Source organism: Dryobates pubescens, chromosome 11, assembly GCF_014839835.1.
Source record: "Dryobates pubescens isolate bDryPub1 chromosome 11, bDryPub1.pri, whole genome shotgun sequence".
In the NCBI taxonomy this organism is placed as follows: domain Eukaryota; kingdom Metazoa; phylum Chordata; class Aves; order Piciformes; family Picidae; genus Dryobates; species Dryobates pubescens.
The window spans coordinates 28,207,852-28,234,445 of record NC_071622.1 but is presented as its reverse complement, the minus strand read 5'-3'; the positions used below and the strand labels follow the sequence as shown (position 1 = coordinate 28,234,445).

Sequence of the window (26,594 nt, the reverse complement as noted above, 5' to 3'; positions counted from 1 at the left end):
GGACCTTCTTGGTGCTTCGCCTTGCATGGTTTGCTTGGCCTGGATGAGATGAGAGCTTTTAGGTTGTCATGGTTATGGCATTGTGGAAGGGAGCTTATCTGTGGATTTCCTTCTTTTCCCCTCAAAGAGAATACCGTGTGCAAGAAGGGAAAGTCCTAATTCCACTGGGAGCCACTGTCCATGGAGATGTTGTTGTTTCTGTCTACCATATGAGGTCAACCATTGGGGGACGCCTTCAAGCAAAAGTAGGAGTTTAATTTCTCTTGCGTGACAGAGGCAATGTAACTAAGAGCTGGCTAGAGATGGGGTCTAAGCATGCTTGTGGCACTTGTGATGCATCCTTAGCAGTAGACACAACACAAATTTGATCAATGCAAACTGAAAATAAAGGCCTGCATATGAAGAAGTCCATGATGCCTATGATATCTCCTTGTGGAGATGGTGTCTACTATAGCACGTAGGATCCTTCCAGCTGATGTAAGAGAGAAACTGTCCATCAGTAACTTGCTCAGGGCAAACTGCCACCAAAGTCTCTAAGGAGATGGAAGGAGATTTTTATTTTATTTTTGCTGCTTGGATTAGAGTGAATTACTGAGCCATCACTCCTGCGTGGCCTCTGTTCTACTTGCTCTAGAGCGGCCTTCACCCTTTTTGGTCACCAGGGGAGAAAAAGTGCAATTTGTGTAGTTTGGTCAGTCATTTGGGCAGCTCATTCCAGGCTGTGACAACCCTTTTGGGGAAGAAATTGTTCCTCCTGTCCAATCTAAACTTCTCCTCGGGTAACTTGAGGCCATTTCCTCTCATCCTATCACTTGCTCCTTGGGAGACGAGACCAACACCAACCTGGCTCCAACTGCCTTGAAGGGAATTGTGGAGAGCCAGAAGGTCTCCCCTCTGCCTCCTTTTCTCCTGGCAGAATAACCCTAGTTTTCTCATCTGCTTCTCACCAGACCTGTTGTCCAGACCCTTCACCTGAACCCTTAAGGTAGATTTAGCTAACTGTCTGTGTGTGCTAGGAACAATTATTTTAATATCACAAATTTAAGCTCTTGCTCAGTCTGATGCTCTGTGTTGTTTTCAGATGACCAACACACAAATATTCCAAATTCAATTTCATACTGGATTCATAGCCCTGGGAACAACCACACTAAAATTCACCAAGTAAGTATTTCAAGCTGAACATTAGTCAAACCTGAAGTGTAAAAGCCTTTGGAAGGCTGAAGGGGATGAAATGGGAATCCCAGATGAGATGGGGAAAAGTCTGTCTGTGTGCATGTATTGAGGGATTTGATACAGCTTTGCAGAAATATCCTTTCCTTCTTAACTGTTTCATTTGTCTCCATTTTAGGCCTGAACTGGATGCCTGTGACTCTCCAGACAAATACCCTCAGCTCTTTCATGTTATACTGGACATAGAAATACAGTCTGCTGACAGGCAAACTGAATTAACTCCCCCATGGGAGAACTTCACCACAAAAGACATCAATCCAAGCATTCTCTTCTCCTCTCATCAGGAGCATCAGGACACTCTGGCTTTGACAGGTGAGAGCTGCAGACATGTACTCAACTCCTGTGCTTAGCTGCTTGCTGAATGTCATTTTGTTGGATTTTATTGATGTGGTGCTGTGTGCTGCAGGTAGAGGTCCCACAGATTCACCCCAGGATAACCTAAGAAATGTTGGACAGAGTGCATTCTTCTCATCCCTCAGCTGGCAAGGTATGCAGAGTTGATCTTCAAAGTAAAATCTGCTTCAAACAAGAGAAACAACTTTTTTTTTTTGTTTCCTGTTCTTCCTGGAGCAGAGTTATGCAGAAGGATCTGATTGTAACATGTCTTCCCCATTAGATCACAGGGTATCGCTGGTCACACCCTTGTGTTGCAATGGAGTGGCAATTAATTTCCTATAACATTTTTCTCAGACTTTGCCTCTCTGTGCTGTATGTGACAATTATTGACATTGTTCTAGTGTGGAGCTTCACATGAGGCCTTCTTGATGCTGATTTTTCCTCATGTTGTGCTTCTTACACAATGTTGTGAGAAGGTAGCACTGAGAGTGTTGCCCTCAGAGGCATTTAATAATCATAGAATAGCAGCATCATTTTGGTTGGAGGAGACATTTAATATCCAACTGTTAACCCAGCGCTGCCAGGTCACCACTAAACCATGCCCTTCAGCACCATATCTGCATGGCTTTGAAACCCCTCCAGGGATGGAGACTCAACCGCTGTCCTGGGTAGCTTGGCCCAGGCCTTGGCAACTCTCTCCAGAAAGGAACTGTTCCTCATGTTCAACCTAAACCTCCCCTGGTGCAACTTGAGGCTGTTTCCTCTTGTCCTATTGCTTCTTCCTTAGGAGAAGAAACCAACCCCTACCTGGCTCCAACCTCCTTTCAGGGAGTTGTAGAGAGCCAGAAGGTCTCCCTTCAGCCTGCTTTTCTCCAGGCTGAACAACCCCAGGTCCATCAGTTGCTCTTCATGGGACTTGTTCTTCAGACCCTTCACCAGCTTTGTTGCCTTTCTCTGGACCCACTCCTGCCCCTCAATGTTCTTTGGGGGGCCCAAAACTGAACTCATTGCTCAATCTGTGGCCTCATCAGTGCCCAGGGTAGGGGAGCAATCACTGCTCACCTCCTGCCATTCACACCATTGCTGATCCCAAGCAGGGATGTTGTGTTTAAAAATGCTCAGTGCCATGAAAATCTCCCAGGACTGCTGAATGCAGCATTCCTCCTCTGGCAGCAGTGCCACATTAGATAGGAACCTGGTGTAAGAGTTGCTTGTAGGCACAATTAAGAGGGTGGTTGATGTCATTACGCCTTTACAATGAGCCTTGTTTTGCCTTCTTTTTGAGGTATGGTTGGAGAGCATCCTGGATGCTTGGTTCTGACCTAGGAACTCATTTAGTTTGTATCTCTGGGTGTTACATTTGCTTTCAGGCTTCAGGCCAGGCAATGATCCACTGCTTTTGATCTATAAAACTGGCTCCTTGAAATACAGATCAGTGGAGACTTGAATCTTTGCAGAGGACTCTCATTTTCAAATCCAGTCAAATGCTGCTGTGATGTTCTCAGTAGCTTTTTTGTTCTGCTTGTAAGCTGCTTTGGATGGGACCTTTCTGTGATGACAAAACTAACAGCTACCTAATTTTATTTTTAATCATCATTTAGATCAGAAATCTGACAAAAGTAGCTCTCACCCCACCTCAGAGGATCGAGCAGCATTGGTGCATGAGGAAAGCGAACAGTCAGATGACGAACTCTTGTCCCTTTCCAGTCAGCACAGTAATGCCAGTGGTGACAAGCCTCATGGGACACCAAAACACAGCAAAAAGCAGCAAGAGCCTCCAGCACCACCTCCACCTGAAGATGTGGACCTACTGGGCCTGGATGGTAGCCCTATGAGCAAGAGTTTTCCCTCACAGCCCACTGCTGCCCCTTCTAACTCAGACTTGCTGAATGATTTGTTTGGGGTTGGTGGGCCAAGTTCTCAGAGTCAAAGTGGACAGCCTGCTGCCGAGGAGGTCTTCCACGTGGGGGGACCTGGATCTCTGCAGTCAACTCCTCGGCGTTCTGCAGCTTCAGCATCCCCATCCCCATCTGCAAGGGTAGGAGAAGGTAATAGTGGCTATGCCTAGTGTATGATTTGGTGGGAGGCACACTTTGAGAATCCCAGCGGGGTAATCTGTGGCATGTTGGATTCCTCTTGGGAACTCCTGTTGAGAGGTCCCAAGAAGCCACCCAGCTCCTCTGCTCTGAGACAGGAGTTGGTGCCTCTTCACACTCAGAAACACAAATCAGATTATCTAGTTTATTCCCTGAAGTCTCTGTTGGAGCTGATCCAAGTGTTTGGCTGGCCCATGGTGGGGGGTTTGGAACAAGGGACCCTGAAGATCATCTTCCAACATAAACTATTCTATGAATCTATGCATCCTTACACTGACAGTGACTGGAAATGATCAGTTTTGCTCTGTGTCTAGTAATGTACGATCTCCCTCTCAGGTTTTGGGTAGACCCAAAGTAGTTTGACTCTAATTTCTCTTTGAACTTTAGGGGGTTTGGAGCTATGGTATACTGATCCTGGATTGTGAAGTATGGCTCCACAGATCTGCTGTTTCTGCTTTTTTTTTTTTCCAGAAAAGATAGGTAATACAAGAAGGAGGTGGGAGATCTTTTGTTGCTTCAAGGACAGATTGAGATCAGGCTGGCAGAGGGAATGGTTGGATAGATATTGGGATTCAGCCAGGACAAGGCTCCAGGGAGATGTTCTGGTGACCTTTCAGGACTTAAAAGGGGTCCATAGAAAAGCTGGTGACAGACTTTTGAGCAGGGCCTGTTGTGACAGGGCAAGGAGAGGTGGTCTGAACTAAGAGATTTTATGCTGAGGGTGGTGAAACTCTGTCCCAGGCTGCTCACAGAGGTGGTGGATCCCCCATCCCTGAAACCATTCTAGGTCAGGTTGTTCGGGGCTCTGAGCAACCTGCTGTAGTTGCATGTCCCTGCTAACTGCAGGGGGTGTTGGACCAGAGAACCTTTAGAGGTTCTTTCCAACTCGAACCTTTCTATGATTCAGTCTGTGGTTCTATATTAGAGAAGGTATCTTTTGAAGGTTTAAGTGACCAGAGGAGAGGAAGTGAAAATAATTTCTAAGTGAACAGGTGAAGAATTCAATCTAAGTTGCTCAGAATCACTGAGGGCCTCTAGAGTAGACTGTCAGTTTTGCTAAAGGCAAAGTGGTGGGACCTGGCAGCAGGTCTCTCTGCACCACACTGAGCTGCACAGCTCTCCCCATGTTTGATTTGGCTTAAGACTTAACATTACAGTTTAAGATCTGAGGTTGTCAACATGTCCCTGATTCCAAGAGTACAGTATGCTGGCTTAACTCTTTCTCAGCAACTAGTAACTTAAAGCATTTGCAGAACCAGCAAACATTCTGGCACAGGAAGAGTGGGTTTTCATTTTAAGGACATGTAGGAGATGCTGAAGCTCACAGTGGTAGCATCTACCACAGAATGGATGTGTGGCCAATTTCTGAATCTTGCTTTCCAATCTGGAATAAGAAAATTTCAGTGGTCATGGGGAGGTTTGTCTGATGGTGCACTCAAAGGATGCAAAGAGGACATGGGTAGATACAGAATTAGAGACTGGTTGGGGTTGGAAGAGACCTTTAAAGGTCCCTGCCATCAGCAGGGACATCCCCAATGAGGGCAGGATTCTTAGAGACCCAAACAGCCTGACTTGGAATAGTTCCGGGGATGCAGCATCTACCACCTCTTTGGAAAACCTGAACCAGTATCTCACCAAACTCGGTGTCACACATTTCTTCCTCCTCTCCAGTACGAATGTCCCTCTTTTAGTTGAAACCACCACCCCCTTGTCCTGCTCAAAAATCTGTCCCCAGCTTTCTGATCACCTCCTTTAAGTATTGGAAGGCTGCCTGAAGGTCCCTCTGAAGATTTCTATTCTCCAGGTTGTGCTGATGTAATATTACCCTACAAACACAATCTACTTGTACTGAGACTGAGAAATCATAGAATGGTTTGGGTTGGAAGGGATCCTAAAGCTTATATAGTTGAGCTCTAAGGTCTCCCTGGAGCCTTCTTTTCTCCAGGCTGAACAGCCCCAACTCTCTCAGCCTGTCCCCACAGAAGAGGTGCTTCAGCCCTCTGATCATCTTAGTGGCCTTTTCTGGACCTGCTCCAGCAGTTCTATGTTCTTCTGTAAGAATAGCTCCAGCTCTCCCAGTTGGATGCTGTCCCCTGTTCAGTATCTGCAGGTAGTAGGTTTTCTTCTCCCCACACCAGTACCTTTTCCCTGAAGCATGTTCATTGTACAAGTTAATTATTTAGTTTTCTCAAATATGTTTTTACAGCCACTGCCTTTGATCCATTTGGAAGTAGCCCTAAGCAAACTGGTCCAGACCTCCTGGGTTCCTTTCTTGGTTCATCATCTGTTCCTGGTGATCCTTTCCTTCAAGCAACAAGAAGCCCTTCACCAACTGTGCACAGTGATCCTTTTCACATGGGTAAGAAAGCGAGGCCCTTCTGGTGTGTTTGGATAAATGTGAAACAGTGATGGAGCCATTAAGGGCAAACTGATGCTCACCATAAAATGACTCTAAACCACAGAAACCCCACTACACAGGAAAGAGCTTTTTTGTCTCCAGACTTAAAGCTTTATTCATTACTTGAAGTGTGGTAGGATGAGGCCAACTTTTGCTCAAGTCTTTTACTTAATTAATAAGCTATTTGTACACATGAAAAATGAGACCACGAAGAATGTCTGCCTGCGTATTCCTGTGGTGAGGAGATCTCATTTGAACCAAACTACCATTAATTGAGCTAAATAGAGCATGGCATGCTAAGCCTGCTAGAGAAAACACACATCCTTTGGTGATTTTTAGATACAGGCAGCTGTTTTCTTTAGTTCTGATAGTAACACTTGCCAAAGTCCCAGTTGAATGTGACTCTTATTTGAAAAGAAGGATTATTTTTTATTTATTGGACTTTTTCTTTTCTGTTTGAAATATTCCTTAGTTGTTCCCTTCTCCCCCATGCTGAAACTTCTTTTAACTTTCTCTGAAACATGTGAAAACATGAATTTGTTTCCCTGATCATCCAACACAGATCCCTTGAGTACAGCAGTCTCTGTGGAAAGCCAAAAGGACATAGGAGAGGAGTAGTGTGCTGCTGGCACTGCTTGTGTCCTTGCTCTGCCAAGCTCAGGTGTTGGATATTAACTCTGTGAATTAAGAAGGCTGGGTCACACTTGGAGCTGGCTGCACTAATTCAAAGAATTTAAATGTTGTCCCAGCATGATGAGGTATTAAATTTCTCTGCTAGAGCCTACAGATAATGAAATGCTGGCAGGGTGAGCTGCATAGACCTACAGACTGCATTCGATACAGGGTTGAAGGAAGGACTCTGTTCTTTCCGGTTTATATCTGTGGGCTGGTTTTCTTTACTGGTTTGCTCCATCTTTGCCCTTTGCATGTAGGATATTTGCTTGGGTTTCAGAAACACAAGCCTCCATGTGTTACTCTGGTAGTGAGGTTTTTATAAGTACATAAAGCCTCTGACCCCAAGCATCCATAAAAGGAACACTGTAAATCTGTGTCCTTTCCCACTCACCTCTGTGTTGTATGAGATCAGAATCACAGGATGTTAGGGGTTGGAAAGGACCTCTAAAGATCATCCAGTCCACCCACCCTAGCTAGAGCAGGATCACCTAGAGCAGGTCACTCAGGAAGGCATCAAGGTGGGTTTTGAATGTGTCCAGAGAAGGAGACTCCACAACCTCTGTGCAGCTTGTTCCAGTGCTCTGTCACCCTCACAGTGAAAAAGTGTTTCCTTATGTTCATGTGGAACCTCTTCTGCTCCAGCTTGTACACATTGCCCCTGATCATGTCATTGGACATCCCTGAGCAGGGCCTGACTCCATTCTCCTGACACTTGCCCTTCACATTTTTATAAACATGAACGAGGTCACCCCTCAGTCTCCTCTTCTCCAAGCTAAAGAGACCCAGTTCCCTCAGCCTTTTCTCATAAGGAAGAGGTTCCAGTCCCTTCATCTTTGTGACTCTGCTGAACTCTTTCAAGCAGTAGCCTGAGGTCCTTCATGAGCCGAGGGGCCCAGAACTGGACAGAATAGGAAAAAAAGGGTGGAGAAGTTCACTTTGGACTTTTGTGGTAGATGGGCACCACACTGTCTCTCCTGCTCCTTGTTGTCTCCTCTTCCTAGCTGTTGGGCTAAGTTGGTTTTACTGTAGTACTTCGAGATATTTACACATAATCTTTCTGCTTTAGCTTCTAGCACACCAACAGTTTCCATACAACCAGATGTTTCCAGTGGTTGGGAGTGGCCCAACAAAACAGGTATGTGTCATAAAAATTCAGGACACTTAAAAAAAACCCTTAAGGAGCCTTGAGAGTGGAGAGAAAGAGGAAATGACTGGGGAGAACAGGTTCCCTCTTTCTACTGCTTAGTACTTTGACTAGTAGCACAAAATGTCAGGATTTTAGTCTTACCTGTACTGCAGCCAGTTTGCTGTACTTGGTTCTCCTAGTCATCCAGGTGAGAATCTGGTTAAACACTTTCCATTAAAAGAGAAAACATGGGCTTTAACCTCAAGAAAGCAGGTTCTGAAGCAGGACAGGTGGTTTGTGAGGATTTTGTACATCCCAATATAGAGCCATGAGAAGGGCCTGGGAAGCTCTAGGTGTTCCTGGGATGCTGCTAAATAGCAATGTGATTCTTTCTGACCCTGGGAAGAAGGTCCTACCAACAGTTACTTTCCAAAAGCTTCTAGTTCTTAAAATGCACCAGTTTGTCATAATTACTTAATCACAGACAGTCTAGGGAACATTCTTGTTGCTAAGCCTAATTGTGAGTGGGTGTGCAACTTGTCTAGGCCAACGCTGAGTTGAGACTGCTGAGGAACCTGACAATAGTACACTTCTTTTTAATAGCAGTCTTCCCACTGGGGAAGTGAAATAGGGATAAAAATGGAGTTATTTTTTCTCTTATAGCTTTTTTTTTTTTGCTTTTTTTTTTTTCTCCTTTTAAGGTGGCATAGGAATGGGAAGTAAGTCAGCTGCCACCAGTCCTACAGGATCCCTCCACAGCACTCCCACTCATCAGCCCAAACCCCAAACACTGGATCCATTTGCTGATCTGGGGACTCTTGGAGCAAGTTTAGCAGGTTTGCATTCCTTAATTAAAAAACAAACAAAACAAAACAAAAATTACTGTTTTGGAGAAATAGGATCAGCAGCCTGGCATGTAGCAAAGATCTCTATGGGTCCTCTCAGCCTGCCTGCATGCCAGTGCTTCATTAAGGCTTTCCCTTCTGCTTGTTTCTCTGTAAGCTCTCACAAATCTGTGCTCTTACTGATTCTCCATCAAAAATCTGCTAACAGCTTGTTGAGACCTTGTAGGATACCTGGATTGTAAAGTGTAACCTCTGTCTCCTAATCCTAAACAGTCTCTGGCTAAGGACGCTCTGTGTTTAACTCCAACTGCAGAATCATTGCTAATAGAGCTTAGAGCGGTGCCTTGGAGGAATCTGGCTCTTCAAACCTCCTGGGGTCCTTGAGGAATTGTTTCCTTCTAGACTTGACTCATTTTTGTCCTTTGTGAGGAAAGCTGTGAAACATCACTAATCTGCCTCCAATTTGTCAGACCCTTTAAAGGTGGAGCCTGAACCCATTGTCTTTTGCACCTGGCTACAAAAAAACCCCACAACACCCTTTTTGCCTGACTGCTTAGACAAGCTTTTTCTTGTTTTATCTCGGACAACAATCAGTAAACCCTCAATATTGGATCTGGAAAAGGCAGTTTTGCCAAATTATCTTTTTTTTTTTTTCCTTAAAACCCAGCATGAATCTAAATTTTCCTTAAAACCTAGCGTGTTGGCTTCTCTGACTCTGGTAAATAGAACATTTTTCCCCCCTCTTTGTCACTGCCCTTGGCTCTTTGCAAGCCGTTGTGGTTTGATCTGATGTTTGTTTTCTCCTTTGCGTCAGCACCAGCATGGTTCTGGAATTAGGTTTCCCAGTTCCCTCTGCTGGATTACTAGCTGCTCTGCAGGAGCGAAATAGAAAGCCTGCCAAGACCCACGACAGAGACATCGAGGTGCTTTTAAAACAAGTGTTCTGCAGCAAAGTTTAGTTTGAAAAACAACCCACTTGGCATCCACAGCATATTCAACCACATTTTTGTTGTCCATGATTAAGTCAAAAGCACTCAATCCAGTTTCCATGACACATTTCAGAGCTCAAAGTTGAGTGTGGATGTTAGTCTTCACTAATAAAACAAGAACACTGCAAACCTCCCACCACAAGCTGAGCCAGAGGAGCATCCCCTGAAGTTCTAAGGTGCTGAAACACATACAACTCTGTGGGATAGTATTACATAAGGATGGGCTAAGCAGATGTTATCTCAACACACATCAGCCTGATATTGCCACCATGATACACGGCAGCTGTGGTGCCCAGTTTGCTGCACGTAGCTTTCCCTGTGTTCCCCCAGTGCTACTCCAGCTCAGGTGCTTGTCTTTCCTCTTGCTGCTCTATAAGCTGCTTGTAAGTTGAAGGGCTTTGATTGATGCTGCAAAGATAAGTTTGTGGCAGAGCTGAAAACAGAAGCCAGCTGCCTGTGGGGGATGTTGTTTAGGTTCCTTTTTGGGAAGGCAAAATGGACAATTTGCTCATGTCCAACATTACTCCTTTCCCCCTACTCTGCAGGTGGCTCTTCATTTGCCAGCAAACCAACCACCCCAACAGGCATGGGTGGAGGATTCCCTCCCTCACCACAGAAACCCTCTCCCCAGCCCATGGGTGGCAGTGGTTGGCAGCAAGGATCTGGCTATGGCTGGCAGCAGACACAACCCAAGGCCCAGCCAACCATGCCTCATGCTTCTCCTCAGAACAAGCCTAATTACAACGTGAGCTTCTCAGCAATGCCAGGAGCACAAAACGAGCGTGGAAAAGGACCAGCTAATGTTGGTAAGAGTCCAGCATCCAGAAGGTTGGCTCCTAATATTGCTGTAGTACTCAAACACCTTAACAGAGTAGGGTCTAGGCAATCATAGAATGGTTTGGATTGAAAGAGACCTCTAGAGATCATCTAATCCAAAGCTCCTGTAGTCAGCAAGGGCATCTGCAACTAGAGCAGGTTGGTCAATGCCCTGTCCAATTTGACCTGGAATGATTCCAGGGATGGGGCTTCTACCATCTCTCTGGTCAACCTGGGCCAGGGTCTTACCACCTCCAGGGCAAAAACCCATGTTCCATCTATTTAATCTAAATCCTCTTCTTTTTAGTTTAAATCCATTATCCCTTGTCCTGCCACAACAGGCCCTGCTCAAAAGTTTGTCCCCATCTTCCTTCTAGACCCCTTCTAAATACTGAAAGGCCACAAAAAGGTATCTCTGGAGCCTTCTCTTCTCCAGAATGAACACCCCCAACTCTCTTGGCCTGGCTTCATAGTATTTAGGAGATTCTTTATGCCCAGTGGTTTTGATAATAATAATTCACAAGTTACAATTAGCTTGTGCCTCTTCTGTGAGTGCTTGCACGCTCATTAGCACTGGGAGATTGTGGTTGTGATGCATCAGGGGTGGCCTGGGTAGAAGAGGAGAGTATAAATAAACCTGGGTTGTGATAACTTCAAATCCTTTGGGTTTTTTCTTTTTTTTTTCCCAAGATGCAAAACCAAAAGTGTCTGCAGATTTTGAAGATCTATTATCTGGTCAAGGTTTTAATGCTCACAAGGATAAGAAGGGTCCCAAAACAATAGCAGAGATGAGAAAAGAAGAAATGGCTAAGGAGATGGACCCTGAAAAGCTAAAAGTAAGCAATGCTGTTCTTTGTGATCTTACAATTATTCAATGTGTCTTTCATTCCCATCATGCTTGGAACACTGAAAGGTGGAGGGGACATTAAGTTGCCAGCTGTCCTGCATGTGAGACAGCTGAGCAAATCTTTCAGATCATTAAATGCCGGAAACTCTTCCCTTGCTTTAGCACTTGCTTCAAATGTGCAACCTCGACATCATTGTTGGATCCCAAAGCCCCAGTGCTGTCTTTCCTGCTTGCTTTCTATAAAGTGCATGTCTAAACTCGATAGCACCATAAACTGCTGTGCTCCTTATTCACATGATAGACAGCAATGAGCTAGTGTCACCAGAAAGGCAAAGTCATAAGCTGCAGGTGGTCGTTCTGAGAACATCTCTGTTCTGAGATGTTTTCTTACTTGTGAGAAGCCTTTTTTTTTTTTTTTTTTTTTTTTTTGGTGAGGGTGCTGGAGCCCTGGAACAGGCTGCCCAGGGAGGTTGTGGAGTCTCCTTTTCTGGAGAGATTCCAAACCCACCTGGACACAGCGATTCTGGGCAAGCTGCGGTGGGTGACTTTAGCAGGGGAGTTGGACTAGATAATGTCCAGAGGTCCCTTCCTACCCCCATCATGCTGGGATTCTGTGAAATTAACCACATGAGAGCAGTGACTGTCTCTGCCAGTCCTTCTGTCAAACCTAGGGTTTGGTGAAATGAGGGATGTTCTCCCCATGATGAAATTGCCTTGGGACAGAAAGCGAGACCTTCCTCCTGCTTCTTCCTGTAATAAACTCTCATGCCTTCCCTATAGATGTGAACGTCCTTTGGAACAGATTTAAAACTCCATGGTTACGTTTTGTCCTAAACCACTGCGGCAAACGGTGACTTCCTCAGTGTTACCCCCAGGGCTGCTGGTCTTCCACACCACTCTAGCCCTGATTAGCAGGCACAGCTAATTGACCTAATCCTCTGACTCATTAATCTTGCCTGCTCTGGATTTCTCTCATCTCTCCTGAAAGTGCCAAACTACAGATCTGTGATGAAGGGAAGGAGATTCAGCCTGTCCCACTTAACATCTGAAGTATGAAACCACAAATTATAATTACAGAAGGGTGGAGAATGGAGAAGAAAAGCCCAAGCAAAAGCCAGACAAACACCTAGAAAACAGAACAAGTGGATTTTTAAAGAATTATTTCTTTAACCTTGTGGAAAGCTTTAACTTTTGTAAATTATGTGCCAGCAACCATGCTGAACATGAATGTCAGCCACTTGTAACCAAGCTGGACAGCTGTCAGGCCACCAAGTGGCCAGCAGCTTTCCCAATCCGTGAGCTGTACAACTTCAGTGATTCATGTGGTTCTTGATGTGTGCAGTATCTTCCCTCGAGCAAGCTGCCAAATTGCTGGAGCACCCAGCTGATTCTCCTTAACCAATACAATTCCCTTTGCTTTGTGTTTTATTTCACTGAGTCACTTCAGCCTGCAACTGATGAATCTATTGGAGTTTTAGTGTTCATGTTTGCTTCCCTCTCCTCCTCTCCTTCCTCAGCTGTAAGCTAAGATGGCAACCACAAAGGGGGGACTACATCATCTAGTGGTGTGGACTACCTAGTGCTTTATTTGCTGAAAAAGATTTATCTTAAAACCAACCTTCAACATGAGTCTTTAGGAGACTTAAAACTAGATGTGCACAGACAATACACATGTATAGCAGAGTTCTAGTTGAGCTTATTTTAAGTGTGTAATTAAGCTTGCTAGAGAGCCTCACAATTAAACATTTTATCTTTTAGCTATTCCATGTCATGACTGTTCTAAAGTGTTATCAACTCAATATTTTTAACAGAAATATTGCTCAAGGTAGGTCTTAAATTTCAAGCAGTGATATGGAAATGACAAAGCAGAGACTGATCAATATCTTCCAAAGCTGCTTCCAAATATCTTCTAAACCTTGGAAATAAATGTAAGATGATCCAAATAATTGTTATTCAGATGAAGATCTCTTTCTCCTGAGGTATCTAATTTATACTTGTATTTTTTCTTTCCAGATCCTGGAATGGATTGAAGGGAAAGAGAGAAATATAAGAGCTCTGCTGTCCACAATGCATACAGTCCTATGGGCAGGAGAGACCAAGTGGAAACCTGTTAGTATGGCAGATCTTGTCACACCAGAGCAGGTGAAGAAAGTCTACCGGCGGGCAGTGCTTGTTGTTCATCCTGACAAGGTAAGGCTCTCCCAGTTTCAGTGTTGAGAATCATAGAATGGTTTTGGTTGGAAGAAACATGAAAGATCATATAGTTCCAAACCCCCTGCCATGGCAGAGACACCTTCCACAACACCAGGTTGCTGAAGATCTCATCCACACTGGCCTTGAACACCTCCAGGGAGGGGGCATCCATGGGCAACCTGTTCCAGTGTCTTGTCAACTTCACTGTAAAGAATTTCTTCCTAATCTCCAGTCTGTCTCCCTCTTCCAGCTTCAACCCATCCCCCCTTATCCTATCACTGCAAGCCCTTGTAAACAGTCCCTCCCCAGCTTTCTTGTAGCCCCCTTCAGGTACTGGAAAGCCACTGTAAGGTCTCCCTCAATCCCCCTATTCTCCAGGGTGAAGTTGTCACTGTTCTCTTAAATATAAAGTGCTGAATATTATCATTCATTTACTGGTGCTTTAAAAAGCTTTGTAGAAAGTACTAATAAATCTCTTGTCAGTTTCTGAAAGGTGAGAAATCTAAGCACTCCTAGCCCCAAGGCTGTGCTTGGTTCATAGAATCACGAGACACCTTTAAGATCATCAAGTCCAACCATTCATTTAGCAGCTTTTGTCACCCTCACTTTGATTCTAAGCCATACTGATGGTGAACAAGAGTCCACAATATTGTCTGCTGAAGATGATCAGGGTCTGGTATGATAGGACAGGGATCTTAACCTGATTCTTCCATTTTAGAAGTTTGATTTTATCTGATTTTTCCTCTTGTGGCCTGAGGTCTTGCTGCTTAAGCTTGCCAGCACCATCTGGAAAAAGCCTATGGTGATGATGAGCCACCTCTACTTTTAATAAAACGAAGAGTTGCAGTGGGCAAGGCTTGGGAAGATGTGTTCCTGCAAGCCTGTAGGCAGCCCCACTGCTTTTATCAAGGAACTGTGTCAGGTGGCAGCTTCTTCCCTTTTCTGTTTAAGAATAGTGCAGCAGCTACATCAGCTTGTTGTGGTCTGATTTTATAGATGTGACATGCCTCTTTCTGTTTTTATTCCAGGCTACCGGGCAGCCATATGAACAATATGCAAAGATGATATTTATGGAACTAAATGATGCTTGGTCAGAATTTGAAAACCAAGGACAAAAACCCTTGTATTAGGTACTTTCTCAGTCTCCACTACAGACATGTGCTAGTCCTTATATAGTCTCTTGTCTCAAATGTCACAGATCAACCAAACTCTGCCTGGAAATTCTGAAGTTTCAGACAACTAAGAGCCTAATACTTATCATGAACAACAAGACAAAGAGAAAGGTTTCCTTATACCTGTATCACAAATCCTGAGCTCAGAGGAACTTTAGCCACCTGGCTAGCCGTGCGAGAGCCATGGGGTTACAGTTTCTTGTAACTTTTGTATTTTTCTTTGGATTCAGGTAGGGCAAGAGAGAACACATCCTGGGAAAAGGTGGAGTTGTTCTCTCTCTGACATAATGTAGCTGGTGGATTTTCTACCTTGTTTTGTTTTGGTAGTATGTGATATGGCAACACTTGAGTTCAATATCTGGGGGTAAAGCCCTGGCTTTGATGTGCTTTCTTCCTATGTTTGGATCAAACTTTATCAAACTGAAGTGCTCAGCTGTGGTTTAGGCACACTTCTAACAGTCACCATTTGCTGCTTAATTGCTCATTTAGTGTAGTATGATGTCTGAATAGAGGCAAAGCCAAATTCTGGGTTAGATCAGTGTGGCAGCTGACTGCTGCTTGATGCATTAATTCTGTACTTCACCTCATGGTCCAACAGTGAAATGCACAGAAGAAATTCCTCAGCATTATAGAGCAAGTGTCTTTTAAAACAAACAACAAGTAATTGATGTTGAATAGATCTTGTTGGTTTGCTAAGCAGCAGGTATTTTGGGGGAATAGGGAACTGGGGGGAAGGGTGAGTCCACGTTTGTAGAAGTCAGGAATGGGCATGTACTGCATTTCTGTTGAAGTTCTCGCCAATAGCTTGAATTCATCAAACAAAAGAAATATCAACAAACCAAAACTCTGCTGCAAAGTCTTAGAAATCATCCCTGTCTGTAGGTAACAGTTCCTCTCCTGAGGATTCACAAGACTTTTGCCAGTCCACTTGTATTCACCTCTATGCCTTTATCAGCTCCAGAGCACTTCTCAAAGGCTCTTGGCAGTATGCAACCTGTTGGAACCTCACTTTTCAGATCATGGAGTACAATCTGTCATGTAGACATCTGTAGGCCGGGTCTGATTTTTGAGGTAAATACAGTGCAAATTGATTATCTTAGAAGTTTATATTGGACCAAAGCAATAATATCACGAGGAAATATCTCTGATGCTAAAGCTGAAGCATCTTTCCCAGTTAAAAAAAAAAGTTACACTCTTTACCCCAAATTCTGACATTCTCCTTTTGTAGAGTAACTATAACTAGCAGTTTATTTACCAGCATGTTGTATCTGTATTTGAGCTTGGAAAGGGCAGGTGTGTTCAGAAGGTGGGCAGGAAATCATCTGTATTTACTGCTTAAGGAACATGTTGCCATCTGATGTGAGTCTTTAAAGCTGATGGTTTTTAAAGACAATCCACTTTGTTGCACTCATGTTTTGCAAGTGGCAAAACTTTTACTGCAAAGACAGTGTGTCAAGGTCCATTGCTTTCTGTATAAAAGTCATCCTTTTGTTGTATTGGTTCATTATTTACTACCATTAATTGAAAATGTGAAACCAACACATAGGTCTCCTTTTATATAAAAGACCTTAAGATAATAGTAACAAACTGGATGTTATTTATTAATGTTTTGATCCAGTATGTGCTTGTCTTATTTAAAAGAGATAACTGGAATGTGAATCATGTTCCTGTGATTTGTTGGTTTATTGTTTCTCATTCAACATTTGTAGATATTGTGACCTATGCCTATATAATAAAAAGGATCTCATTACTACAATGTACTTTTTTTTAATGATGAAAACTACATTAGCTTTGTATCAAGTTGTCATGGCACATAACTCTGGATACTCATCCGTTCACCAAATCCAACTCATCACTAAACTTTACCAAAAGAAACCCTAACCCCACTTAAGCTTTGATTACTTCCATCCCTAATGTTTTTATGGATGCATGAAAGTATTAGGACATATGTATATCAAAATAGTTAATTAAAAAAAAAAATAAATGAAAAAAAATCTTGTCATATCTGGTAGTGACAGAGGTTATCAATGTGCAGGTTTACTGTTTGACTAAATTATTGTAATTTTTGTAAATACAGTATATACTCAATGAAATTGTGACTGGTCTAAAACATTTGTATATACATTAAAAAGCTCAAATTAACATTCAGGTATGTTTTATGCTTTGGTGGGGGGGCAGAAACAATCTTACCTTCTTGCTTGGAACGCAGTTCAGCATCACTCCTCTGAAACACTGGATAAGCAACACCAAATTCATCTATGGTAAATGAAAGCTTTTTTTTTGTCTACAACATCTTCCATCTATTGCCTTGCTCTAGTGCAAAGTTGGGTGGGACCTATGATAGATATAAAAGTAGCCATAAATAACTTCCTCTAGAGATTTATTTTTTTTCCTCCTAGAAATTTTATTTATTCGAGAGCAAACAAATTACATGCAGAAGCCAGTCCCCCTACCTATAACTAAGAGCTTAATTTAGGGAAAATCTGCAATGCAAAAAGATGGAGCTTTTTGTGCATAAAAGAAAAGCTCTTCAACCCAGTTAAATGCAGAAGATGGTAACTTAACTTGCACCTATGTTCTCATTTTTGTTTTGTAGACAAGTTTCTATGTATTCTATGTATTCTAAATTCACACTTGTAAGTGGCTTGGGACCTACACTAGATATACATCTTGATACAGCTGCTAATAATGTATGGTTTTAATGCTTACATCTGCTCTGATGATATGTGGTGCTTACCAGTGGTAGTTTTTCCAAGTTAAGGCATTTTAGAAACAGCTTCTCACTTGTTACTCTTATGCTACTACATTTTGGAGACCCACAAGATGAGCAAGATGGTGAACATAGCAGCAATTTTTACCTGAAGCATTTAGGTACTGAGCTTGCTATTAGGTAGTTGTCTTGGCTCTAAATTATTGAAGTTTAATAATTAAAATTGAGGAAAAACAATCTGTATCAGGGAAGATAGGAGTGGGCAGATAGCTAAAGGGACTCTGCACCCTCTCTCTCAAAAAGGTAATTCTTGGGCCAAAAAATGGGCTCTTAAAAGTCTAAGGCATAGAGAATCACAGAATCACTTTGGTTTGAGAAGACTTTGAAGATTTTTCAAGTTCAACCATTACTAATTCTACCAAGTCTGGTGCTAAACCACAGTCCTCAGCACTGCTCCTCTGCCTCTTTTCAACATCTCCAAGGATGGGGATTCAGCTGTCTCTCTGGGCAGCCTCTTCCAGTGTTTGACAACCCTTTCACTGAAGAAGTTTCTTACATCCTTACACCTCCCCTGGTGCAGCTTGAGGCCATTTCCTTGTCCTATCTCTTGTTCCTTGTGAGAAGAGATCACCACCCCTCTGATACCAACCTCCTTTCAGGGAGTTGCGGAGAGCCAGAAGGTCTTCCCTCGGCTTCCTTCTCTCCAGGCTCAACAACCTCGATTCCCTCAGCCGCTCCTCGCAAAACTTGAAAAACTCAGCTGTGTCCTTCTGGCTGTGGATTAGCAGAGGGTGGAAGATGATGCAGACCCTGAGACAAACTGGCACTTGGGCTCCTTTTTTGGGGAGTGTGTGAAGAGAGATTTTTCAGGGGGGAAAAAAAAAGTGAGAGATTGATGGGTGGGGACTGTCTAAAAACTACGTCTATGCATTTAAATTGTGACTGTGCACACACACACATATATGTAGCATATATAAACACAGGTAAGTGCGGGTTTGTCGGTAGAGATGCTCAGCACGCTCCCTGAGGCCTATCGGCAGGGCCTGTCCCCATGGCGACCGGGCCGCCCCGTCCTGAGGAGGCGCCTCCGCGCCCCTGACGTGTTGCAGGAAAAGGGCGGGCTCCCTAAACCGGAAGTTGGGAGCCGCCACCTCAGCTCGGTTCAGCTCCCAGAACATGGCTGGCGTCAAAGGTACCGAGCGCTCCCGGTCCGCGGGTGGGCAACGGGCTCGGAGCTGCCGCGCGGCAGCTGCCCACCGCGGACGGGGGCCTTTCTGAGGGAGCAGAGCCTCAGTGGGGTGGGGGATAAGCGGTAATGGGTGAGGACAGCCCCCACCTTACCCTCCCGCCTCACTTGTGCCGTTGCAGCTCTCGTGGGGCTCTCCTTCAGCGGAGCCATCGGGTTGACGTTCCTCATGCTGGGTTGCGCCCTGGAGTACTACGGGTGAGCGGGTCGGCTTCGTTCCCCTTCTTAGTATTTATTAATTGAGGTGTTAATCTCGTTTAATTGAGCTGTTTGGCTCTGGTTACCTTCCAGTAGTCACCCACTTTTCTTGGAACATGGTAGTTGGTTGTGATTAAATATCACCTCCTTAGCTATTTCCTTTTAGTAAATGACTGAAAATAGCTCTATGCCTTCTCAGGAAAAGCAGTGTCATTGCTAAACAGTCATTTTTAACCTCACACGGCTCTTTCCCTTACTTCCCTGTTTCTTTACCCAACCTTCCCACCAGAAGACTCCAGTTGGGATGTTTGTTACACTTAAAAATCCCCATGAAGCTATCGAGAGAGCTCACAGATGAGCATGCAAGGGTGTGCCTTCACAATTAGCTTGTTTATACTTCTGGATCCCTCTAATTTGGGAAAACTCGTGGTTCCTGTCCCGCTTGCCTTAGTTTCCTGTTCCCTCTGTGGTGACTTGGTTTTGTGAGGCAGTGGTGGGAATCGAATCAGTGAAGTGATGTAAGTGTAAATTACATTAACTCTTGGTAGTGTGTGAGAGAGTGGATCTTGCTCTATACCAGGCTTTGTGGTTGCTTGTGCAGGGAAAACGAGGTGGTTCAAACATATAAGCCCCTTTTCAAGCCTTGAACTAATGATTTTTTCTATATAGAACATGCATTTTATTGAAACATCAATCTAAACTGACTGTGTATTTCTTTTCTGCCCCTTTCCCAGTGTGTATTGGCCTCTGTTTGTCTTAATATTTTACTTCATCTGCCCCATTCCTCACTTCATTGCAAAAAGAGTAAGTGATGACAGTGATGCAGCCAGCAGTGCCTGCAGGGAACTGGCATATTTCTTCACAACTGGAATTGTTGTTTCTGCTTTTGGATTTCCTATAATCCTTGCACGAGTGGAAGCGGTAAGTTCTGCTTGCTAGTTTTCAAGAGGTCAGTTACTGAAGTATTATCTTTAAGTGCATTGTTGCTGTTTGTAAATCCTACCATGTTGTTATCATGCTGTTTCAAAATTCTGATGGAAATGATCACAACTCCTCCTCACTTTCTGTTAATGCTGCTTTTTCACCTGACTTGCATGACTGAAAACTTCTCAGCTGGGCTATTTTCCATATGTTTTGGTGTAATACAGGATATGATCTCCTCCTGCATCTCACACCTCTTTGTCACACCACCCTTCCATATTTTTCTCTCAGAATGTTTGCTTTCTCCATGTAGGATGCTGAAAACTTGGTGACTGGAGTGTATTAGCAGTTAAAAGATAAAAGGCCAAACTTCCAGAGCTGCCCTTCTTGTTTTCAAAACATTTTTCAAGCTCACACTTTAACCCCTGAAAGTCAGAGCAAATCCTGCTGGCTTCTTTTCTCTTTGCTTTCTGAACTGCTCTTCCCTGGTGAGACTTTGGTCATATTTGTTTTGCAAGGCAAACAACTCTCATCCCGTCTCCCAGACTACCCACTGGTGGTTTGATGTGTTGCGTTATTTTCCTCTTAAATCTTTCAGCTTTGCTTAAGACTTTGTGTGGTTTGGTTTGTTTGTGATGCACAGTTTCCCTGACGCTGCAGTTTTTAGTTTGAAGTTGTGGCCCCAGCAGAACCAGAAATGACCACGGGGGGGACCTCGAATTCATAACTCTGTCGTTTAAGAGTAAACATTGCTGATTTGAGTAAACTTGGGCAGATCATTAAAGCTGTTTACCTTTAAGACCACGTTCTGTTTTCCATCCTTGTTACTATCTGAAAGGTGATCTTTATATTTTGTTGCATAGCTATTAAAGGAGAGCACGAATTTCACCACATACTTCAGTCATAGGAAAAAAAAAACGTTTTAATGATGGCAAGGTAATTATTTTGTTCTAAACCACAGCATTATTAGCCTTTCTGTTGAAATAATAATCTGAGTGGTTGCTAATTGAATAGTTAGTTGCATAAATGCAATTGTTTATTGTTTATCTTTTTATTTTATGCTTTTAGCACCTTTCTGTAGTATTTCATAGAGTTTATCTAATGCATTTAAATAACTGGCTTGAACCTGTCTTATAAAACCTGCTTTGATTGTTTTATTTCCTTGCATTTCAGATCAAATGGGGAGCCTGTGGTCTGGTGCTGGCTGGCAATGCAGTCATTTTCCTTACTATTTTAGGCTTTTTTCTTGTGTTTGGTAGAGGAGATGACTTTAGCTGGGAGCAGTGGTAGGACATCGCTCTGGTGCTGGTAATACTTCACAGCATGTATCACCATATGTATCCTCTGTGTGTCTATATTTGTCTATATGATACCACTTGTGTGTCTGCACGCTGAGATGGATGTCTGTGCCTCTGCATGTAGTTTTGCATTGTCAGATCATAACAACGTGCTTTGTGAAAGTGCATTTCAGTCAAAGGGAGAAGGCCCTTGTGACACCTCTCTGATGTATTCAGTAAAAGTTGGAATCACCAGCAAATTGGTCTCCAAATAAGTTTGCAAAGAAGCTGGTGGAGTCTGTTGTAGTGTTTGGTTGTTTTTTTTTTCGTTCACTATATATACATTAAGTTTTGGTTTAAGCACAGTAGTGTCAGTGATACATGTGATACTGGTCAGCATGCCTGGTGGGATTCTATTCGAGATGGTTAAACATCCAAACAAGGTCATCTAGTTCCGATCCCTGTGCCATGGGCAGGGAGGCCTACAATTTGACCAGGTTGCTCAAGGCCCCATCCAACCTGTCTTTGAACTTCCAGAGCAGGAGTCTCCACATCTTTTCTGGAAAACTTGTTCTGGTGCTTCACCACCTTCATGGGGAAGAATTTCTTCTTAATGTCTAATGAAAAATCCATCTTCTTCCAGTTTGAAGCCATCACCCCTCATCCTGTCACTCCATGCCCTTGTCAAAAGCCCCCTTCAAGTACTAGAAGGCTGCTCTAAGGTCTCTTTAGAGCCGTCACCAGGCTAAACAAACCCAATTCTTTCAGTCTGTCTTCATAGGGAAGGTGCTTCAGCCCTTGGATCATCTTTGGGCTTCCTCTGGACCTGCTCCAACAGGTCCATATCCTTTTTGTGTTAGGGGCTCCAGAGTGGGACACAGCACTGCAGGTGGAGTGTCACCAGAGTGGAGACAGGGGAGAAGAGAACAGGCCATGCCATCAATACAAAGATTAACCTACTTAATATTGTTCAGCATTTGTCACAAAATTATAAAGACAAATGCAGTGAATTATCACACAGAACAACAGAATGGTAGGGGTTGGATAGGACCTTGAAAGATCATCCAGTCCAACCCCCCTGCCAGAGCAGGATCACCTAGAGTAGGTCACACAGGAAGATGTCCAGGTGGATTTTGAATGTCTCCAGAGAAGGAGACTCCACAACCTCTCTGAGCAGTCTGCTCCAGGGCGCTGTCATTTGACAGGGAAAAAGTTCTTCCTTATATTTACAAGGAACCTTCTATGCTCCAGCTTGTGCTGGGTAGGAATCCTTCCACTTAAAATGTTCATTTCATAAATAATTTCCCTCCAAAGATACTCAGGCTTTGTCTCCACTCAAGACCAGTGGATATATTTTTGGTAATAATTATTTTAATGCCCCTTTAATGCTTAGAGCTGATATGATTGCCTTGTGAAGGTTCACAGAAGGATAAACTATGCTCAGGACACACACAAATCTACTACACAATGTAGTATAGTGTACACCTTGGTGTTCTTGATATGAAATGCCTGAATTGCAAAGAAGTGAGTGTTCTGCTGGGTAGGACTTTTTATTTCTTCAGTTTAAATTGCTTTTAAAACATACTTTTTCAACTCCTATCTTTTTTTTTGTCTGTAAGAAACGGTTATCGTGCTGAATCACTGTATTTTTACACAGCAATATCCTAGTAAGCATTCACATGATCATGAGTAAACATTCACATAATCACATTTACAAAAGTAAATTTTACTGTTGTCTTAACTGACTTAATCCTGCAAATTATGGTTTGGTAAAAATGCATTTTGATGCAGCCCTAACACTAGAAGATGTCAGTCATCTGCAGAGAGTAAAGGAAGAGACACTTGAGTTTATTCTCTCAGAGAAAAATAAGACATACAGAGGTTTTTGCTCCATGAAGTAGGAAACTGAATTCCTGCATAGGGTTTGTTTTACTATTATAAGTTTCTTAGATCAGGAAGTAGTTGTGTGAGTTAGTTGAGAACTGTGTCAGGAGGTAACAGAATCCACCCTACAGGATGCAGCAGCTTCACCAGTGCAGTGTTTTTGGCCCCCTAAGCTACTTGTGTTGCTCTCCAAAATCCTCTCAGTACTCTTGTACCACAAAATGGTGTCCTGTGGGCTGCTGGGCAGAGCAAAAAAAAATCATGTTATGAGTGCTCTGATAGTGGGCATAGAAATCATTCTGTGGTCCAAGTGATGTAATATCATTGAAGTATAGCAGGTTTCAGGAAAGATAATGACATGTTTTAAATTTCAACTCTAGGTATGTGTAAGGTGAACAGCTCAGTGCTGAGGAATGCTGAGTAGCTGTACTTTGTACTGCAGTATGTCTAGGCTGTAAGAGAAGATTCACCAGTTGTTGATCCTCCTCAAAGACATGGCAGGAATGTATATTTAAAGTCAAATTCTCTTACCATGTCTTCTTCCTGACTTCAGGTGAAATCTCTTGGGCCCTGCTAATTTGTGAAGTGCTGCTCATTATGAGCCAAGTTGTTTAGAGGCAAGGCAGTTTCCACATGCTTTGATTTTTGAAGAAGTTGCTTTTTTTTTCCTGTACAAGGACATTCTTCACTCCAGTTAGTGAATTAAACCCTCAGCAATAACACACTGTTTAAGTGTCTGATCCTGTCAATGCCTATTTAACCCCTGTTAAAATACTCCTGTGCTTGCAGGGTTAGATTAATGAGTTTCTTTACTCCTCAGAAATACCAAAGGCTGCAACACTACTCAATGACTGATGAAATTTTGCTTTCAAGACAGTGGTGAAAACCAGCAGAGATGGTTTTTCCCTCTAAATAGAGAATCCTTGTTTGTAGAATGGTAGTAAACAGTGTGTGTGTGTGGCAGGTTGAGCTACAGGCAGTGAATCCATGACAATCTAAAAAGGAGGATTGAGCTGCAGTCTTGAAGTTGCTTCTTGGACAAGTTACTCTTTTGTACTTTGATCTCCTTTGATATTGCCGTTGTTGGTGGGTACCTCATGAAACAGCAGATGGAGAGAGTCAGTGCTTTTTATTTCTTTTGAAGGAGCTCTATGCACTAATCCTTAAGATGAACTTCATGCAGGCTTTTACTTTGCAGTGTTTAACTTCAAAAATCCTGTTCAAATCACGGAAATTTTCCTTGACCTCTTTAAAAGTAAATTTTCTTGAATGAGGCTTCGGTATCAAGAACTTCACTCATTCACACAAAGCTGGTGCTTTGATGGCCAGTGCTGGGCATACTGCCACTGTCTACCAGTAGCAACTGCCTGTGTGGTTTCTCTGAAATGGTTTTCCTCTCTGGAAGTGAATACTGTGTATCCAAAAGTGCCTTAATTTTGAGAGCGTGCTGATCTGGGGAATGCAGCTACATGGCAATATCACTATGTCCTGTGAGCTGAGAATCTGCCACTGCCTTTTATAAAGCTTCCTTCTCAACTAACCATGTTTGCTGTAACTCAGATGCAGTGCAGCTTTTGTAAACATTGGTTTTTATTTGCTGTGACTGCCAGGTTCTTGAGATGATGGAGTGTTAAAACATGGACATTAAAATGTATTCTACTTTTCTTTTTGAAGTGTCTAATAAACACATCCCATGCTCAAGTATTTGTCTGTCTTAAATTTCAAGAGGTGACAACATGCTTTGGTGTAAGAGGGAAGGTAAAACACATGCTTTCCATCATTTACCACCAGTCCTGGCTCACCAGAGAGGTCCCAGATGACTGAAACTGGCCAGTGTGATCCCCATCCACAAGAAGGGCTGGGTGGATGAACCTGCAAACTACAGGCCTGTCAGCCTGACCTCAGTGCCAGGCAAGATTATGGAGCAGATCATCTTGGGGGCAATCACAGTGCACCTGCAGGATGGCCAAGGGATCAGGCCAAGCCAACATGGATTTAGGAGGTGCAGGTCCTGCCTGACCAACCTGATCTCCTTACACAGAGAGAGTGATTGCCCACTGGAATGGGCTGCCTGAGGAGGTGGTGGGGTCGCCGTCGCTGGGGGTGTTCAGGGCGAGGCTTGACAGGATGCTTGGTTCCATGGTTTAGTTGATTGGATGATAGTTGGATGATAGGTTGGACATGATGATCTCGAAGGTCTCTTCCAACCTGGTTTATTCTATTCTATTCTATTCTATGATCAGGTGACCCACCTGATGGATGTGGGGAAGGCTGTGGATGTAGTCTGCCTGGACTTCAGCAAGGCCTTTGACACCGTCCCCCACAGCAAACTCCTGGCCAAGCTGTCAGCCCATGGCTTGGACAGCAGCACTCTGTGCTGGGCTAGGAACTGGCTGGAGGGCTGAGCCCGGAGAGTGGTGGTGAATGGTGCCACATCCAGCTGGCAGCCAGTCACTAGTGGTATCCCCTGGGGATCAGTGTTGGGCCCAATCCTATTCAATTTATTTATGATCTGGACAAGGGGATTGAGTCCACCACTAGTAAGTTTGCAGACAACAGCAAGTTGGGAGCAGGTGTTGATCAGTTAGAGGGTGGGAGAGCTCTGCAGAGGGACCTTGACAGGCTGGACAGATGGGCAGAGTCCAATATGATGGCATTCAACAAGTCCAAGTGCCAGGTGCTGCACTTTGGTCACAAGAACCCCATGCAGTGCTACAGGCTGCGGTCGGAGTGGCTGGAGAGCTGCCAGGCAGAAAGGGACCTCAGGGTAATGGTTGACAGCTGGCTGAACATGAGCCAACAGTGTGCCCAGGCAGCCAAGAAGTCCAATGGCATTCTGGCCTGCATTAGAAATAGTGTGGCCAGCAGGAGCAGGGAAGTCATTGTGCCCCTGTACTCAGCACTGGTCAGGCCACACCTTGAGTACTGTGTCCAGTTCTGGGCCCCTCAATTTAAGAAGGATATTGAGACTCTTGAATGTGTCCAGAGAAGGGCAACGAGGCTGGTGAGAGGCCTGGAGCACAAGCCCTGTGAGGAGAGGCTGAGGGACCTGGGGTTGCTTAGCCTGGAGAAGAGGAGGCTCAGGGGAGACCTTATTGCTCTCTACAGCTACCTGAATGGAGGTTGTAGCCAGGTGGGGGTTGGTCTCTTCTCCCAGGCAACCAGCACCGGAATAAGAGGACACAGTCTCAAACTGTACCAGGGGAAGTTTAGGCTGGAGATGAGGAGAAAGTTCTTCCCAGAAAGAGTAATTGGCCATTGGAATGTGCTGCCCAGGGAGGTGGTAGAGTCTCTGGAGGTGTTCAAGAGGGGATTTGATGTGGCACTTGGAGCCATGGTTTAGTTAGTCATGAGGTGTTGGGCGATAGGTTGGACTTGATGATCTCTAGGGTCTTTTCCAATCGTATTGATTCTATGATCTCCCTGGCCAGCCTGTTCCAATCTTTGAGAACCCTTTCAGTGAAGAAGTTTCTTCTCATATCCACTCTAAACCTCCCCTGGTGTCTTCAGTCCTTTAGAAGCCTGTAACCTTCTTAGTCACAACCTTGGGTGACTTTCTGAAAACTTTGAAGAGACTTTAATCCCATGAAAGGATTGTCGAGCTCATTAATACCCAGGAGTTAACCAAACAAACT

General features: G+C 43.8%; 2 protein-coding genes across 5 annotated transcripts in view; both read left to right on the top strand.

Moving 5' to 3' along the window:
* DNAJC6 (DnaJ heat shock protein family (Hsp40) member C6) overlaps window positions 1-16,859 on the top strand; it is a 60,012-nt gene extending 43,153 nt beyond the window's left edge. For all 3 annotated transcript variants that reach the window (XM_054165281.1, XM_054165282.1, XM_054165280.1), the window contains 12 exons: window positions 128-245; window positions 1,082-1,161; window positions 1,349-1,542; window positions 1,637-1,717; window positions 3,168-3,614; window positions 5,869-6,021; window positions 7,802-7,870; window positions 8,563-8,697; window positions 10,241-10,501; window positions 11,202-11,347; window positions 13,372-13,548; window positions 14,580-16,859. In XM_054165281.1, coding sequence (XP_054021256.1) covers window positions 128-245; window positions 1,082-1,161; window positions 1,349-1,542; window positions 1,637-1,717; window positions 3,168-3,614; window positions 5,869-6,021; window positions 7,802-7,870; window positions 8,563-8,697; window positions 10,241-10,501; window positions 11,202-11,347; window positions 13,372-13,548; window positions 14,580-14,681 — 1,963 coding nt within the window. In that variant the 3' untranslated portion in view covers window positions 14,682-16,859. The remainder of the gene's footprint in view (window positions 1-127; window positions 246-1,081; window positions 1,162-1,348; window positions 1,543-1,636; window positions 1,718-3,167; window positions 3,615-5,868; window positions 6,022-7,801; window positions 7,871-8,562; window positions 8,698-10,240; window positions 10,502-11,201; window positions 11,348-13,371; window positions 13,549-14,579) is intronic.
* A 1,709-nt stretch (window positions 16,860-18,568) lies between these two features.
* LEPROT (leptin receptor overlapping transcript) lies at window positions 18,569-24,645 on the top strand. 2 transcript variants are annotated; one of them, XM_054165400.1, is made up of 5 exons: window positions 18,569-18,625; window positions 18,802-18,877; window positions 19,612-19,798; window positions 20,972-21,135; window positions 24,216-24,645. In XM_054165400.1, exons 1-4 carry the CDS (start codon window positions 18,610-18,612, stop codon window positions 21,086-21,088), a joined length of 396 nt encoding a protein of 131 aa, XP_054021375.1. In that variant the 5' UTR covers window positions 18,569-18,609; the 3' UTR covers window positions 21,089-21,135; window positions 24,216-24,645. The 2 variants fall into 2 exon arrangements, with proteins under 2 accessions (XP_054021375.1, XP_009897332.1); XM_009899030.2 differs by lacking the exon at window positions 24,216-24,645 and having other exon boundaries at window positions 20,972-21,395.
* Window positions 24,646-26,594: the final 1,949 nt, after the last annotated feature.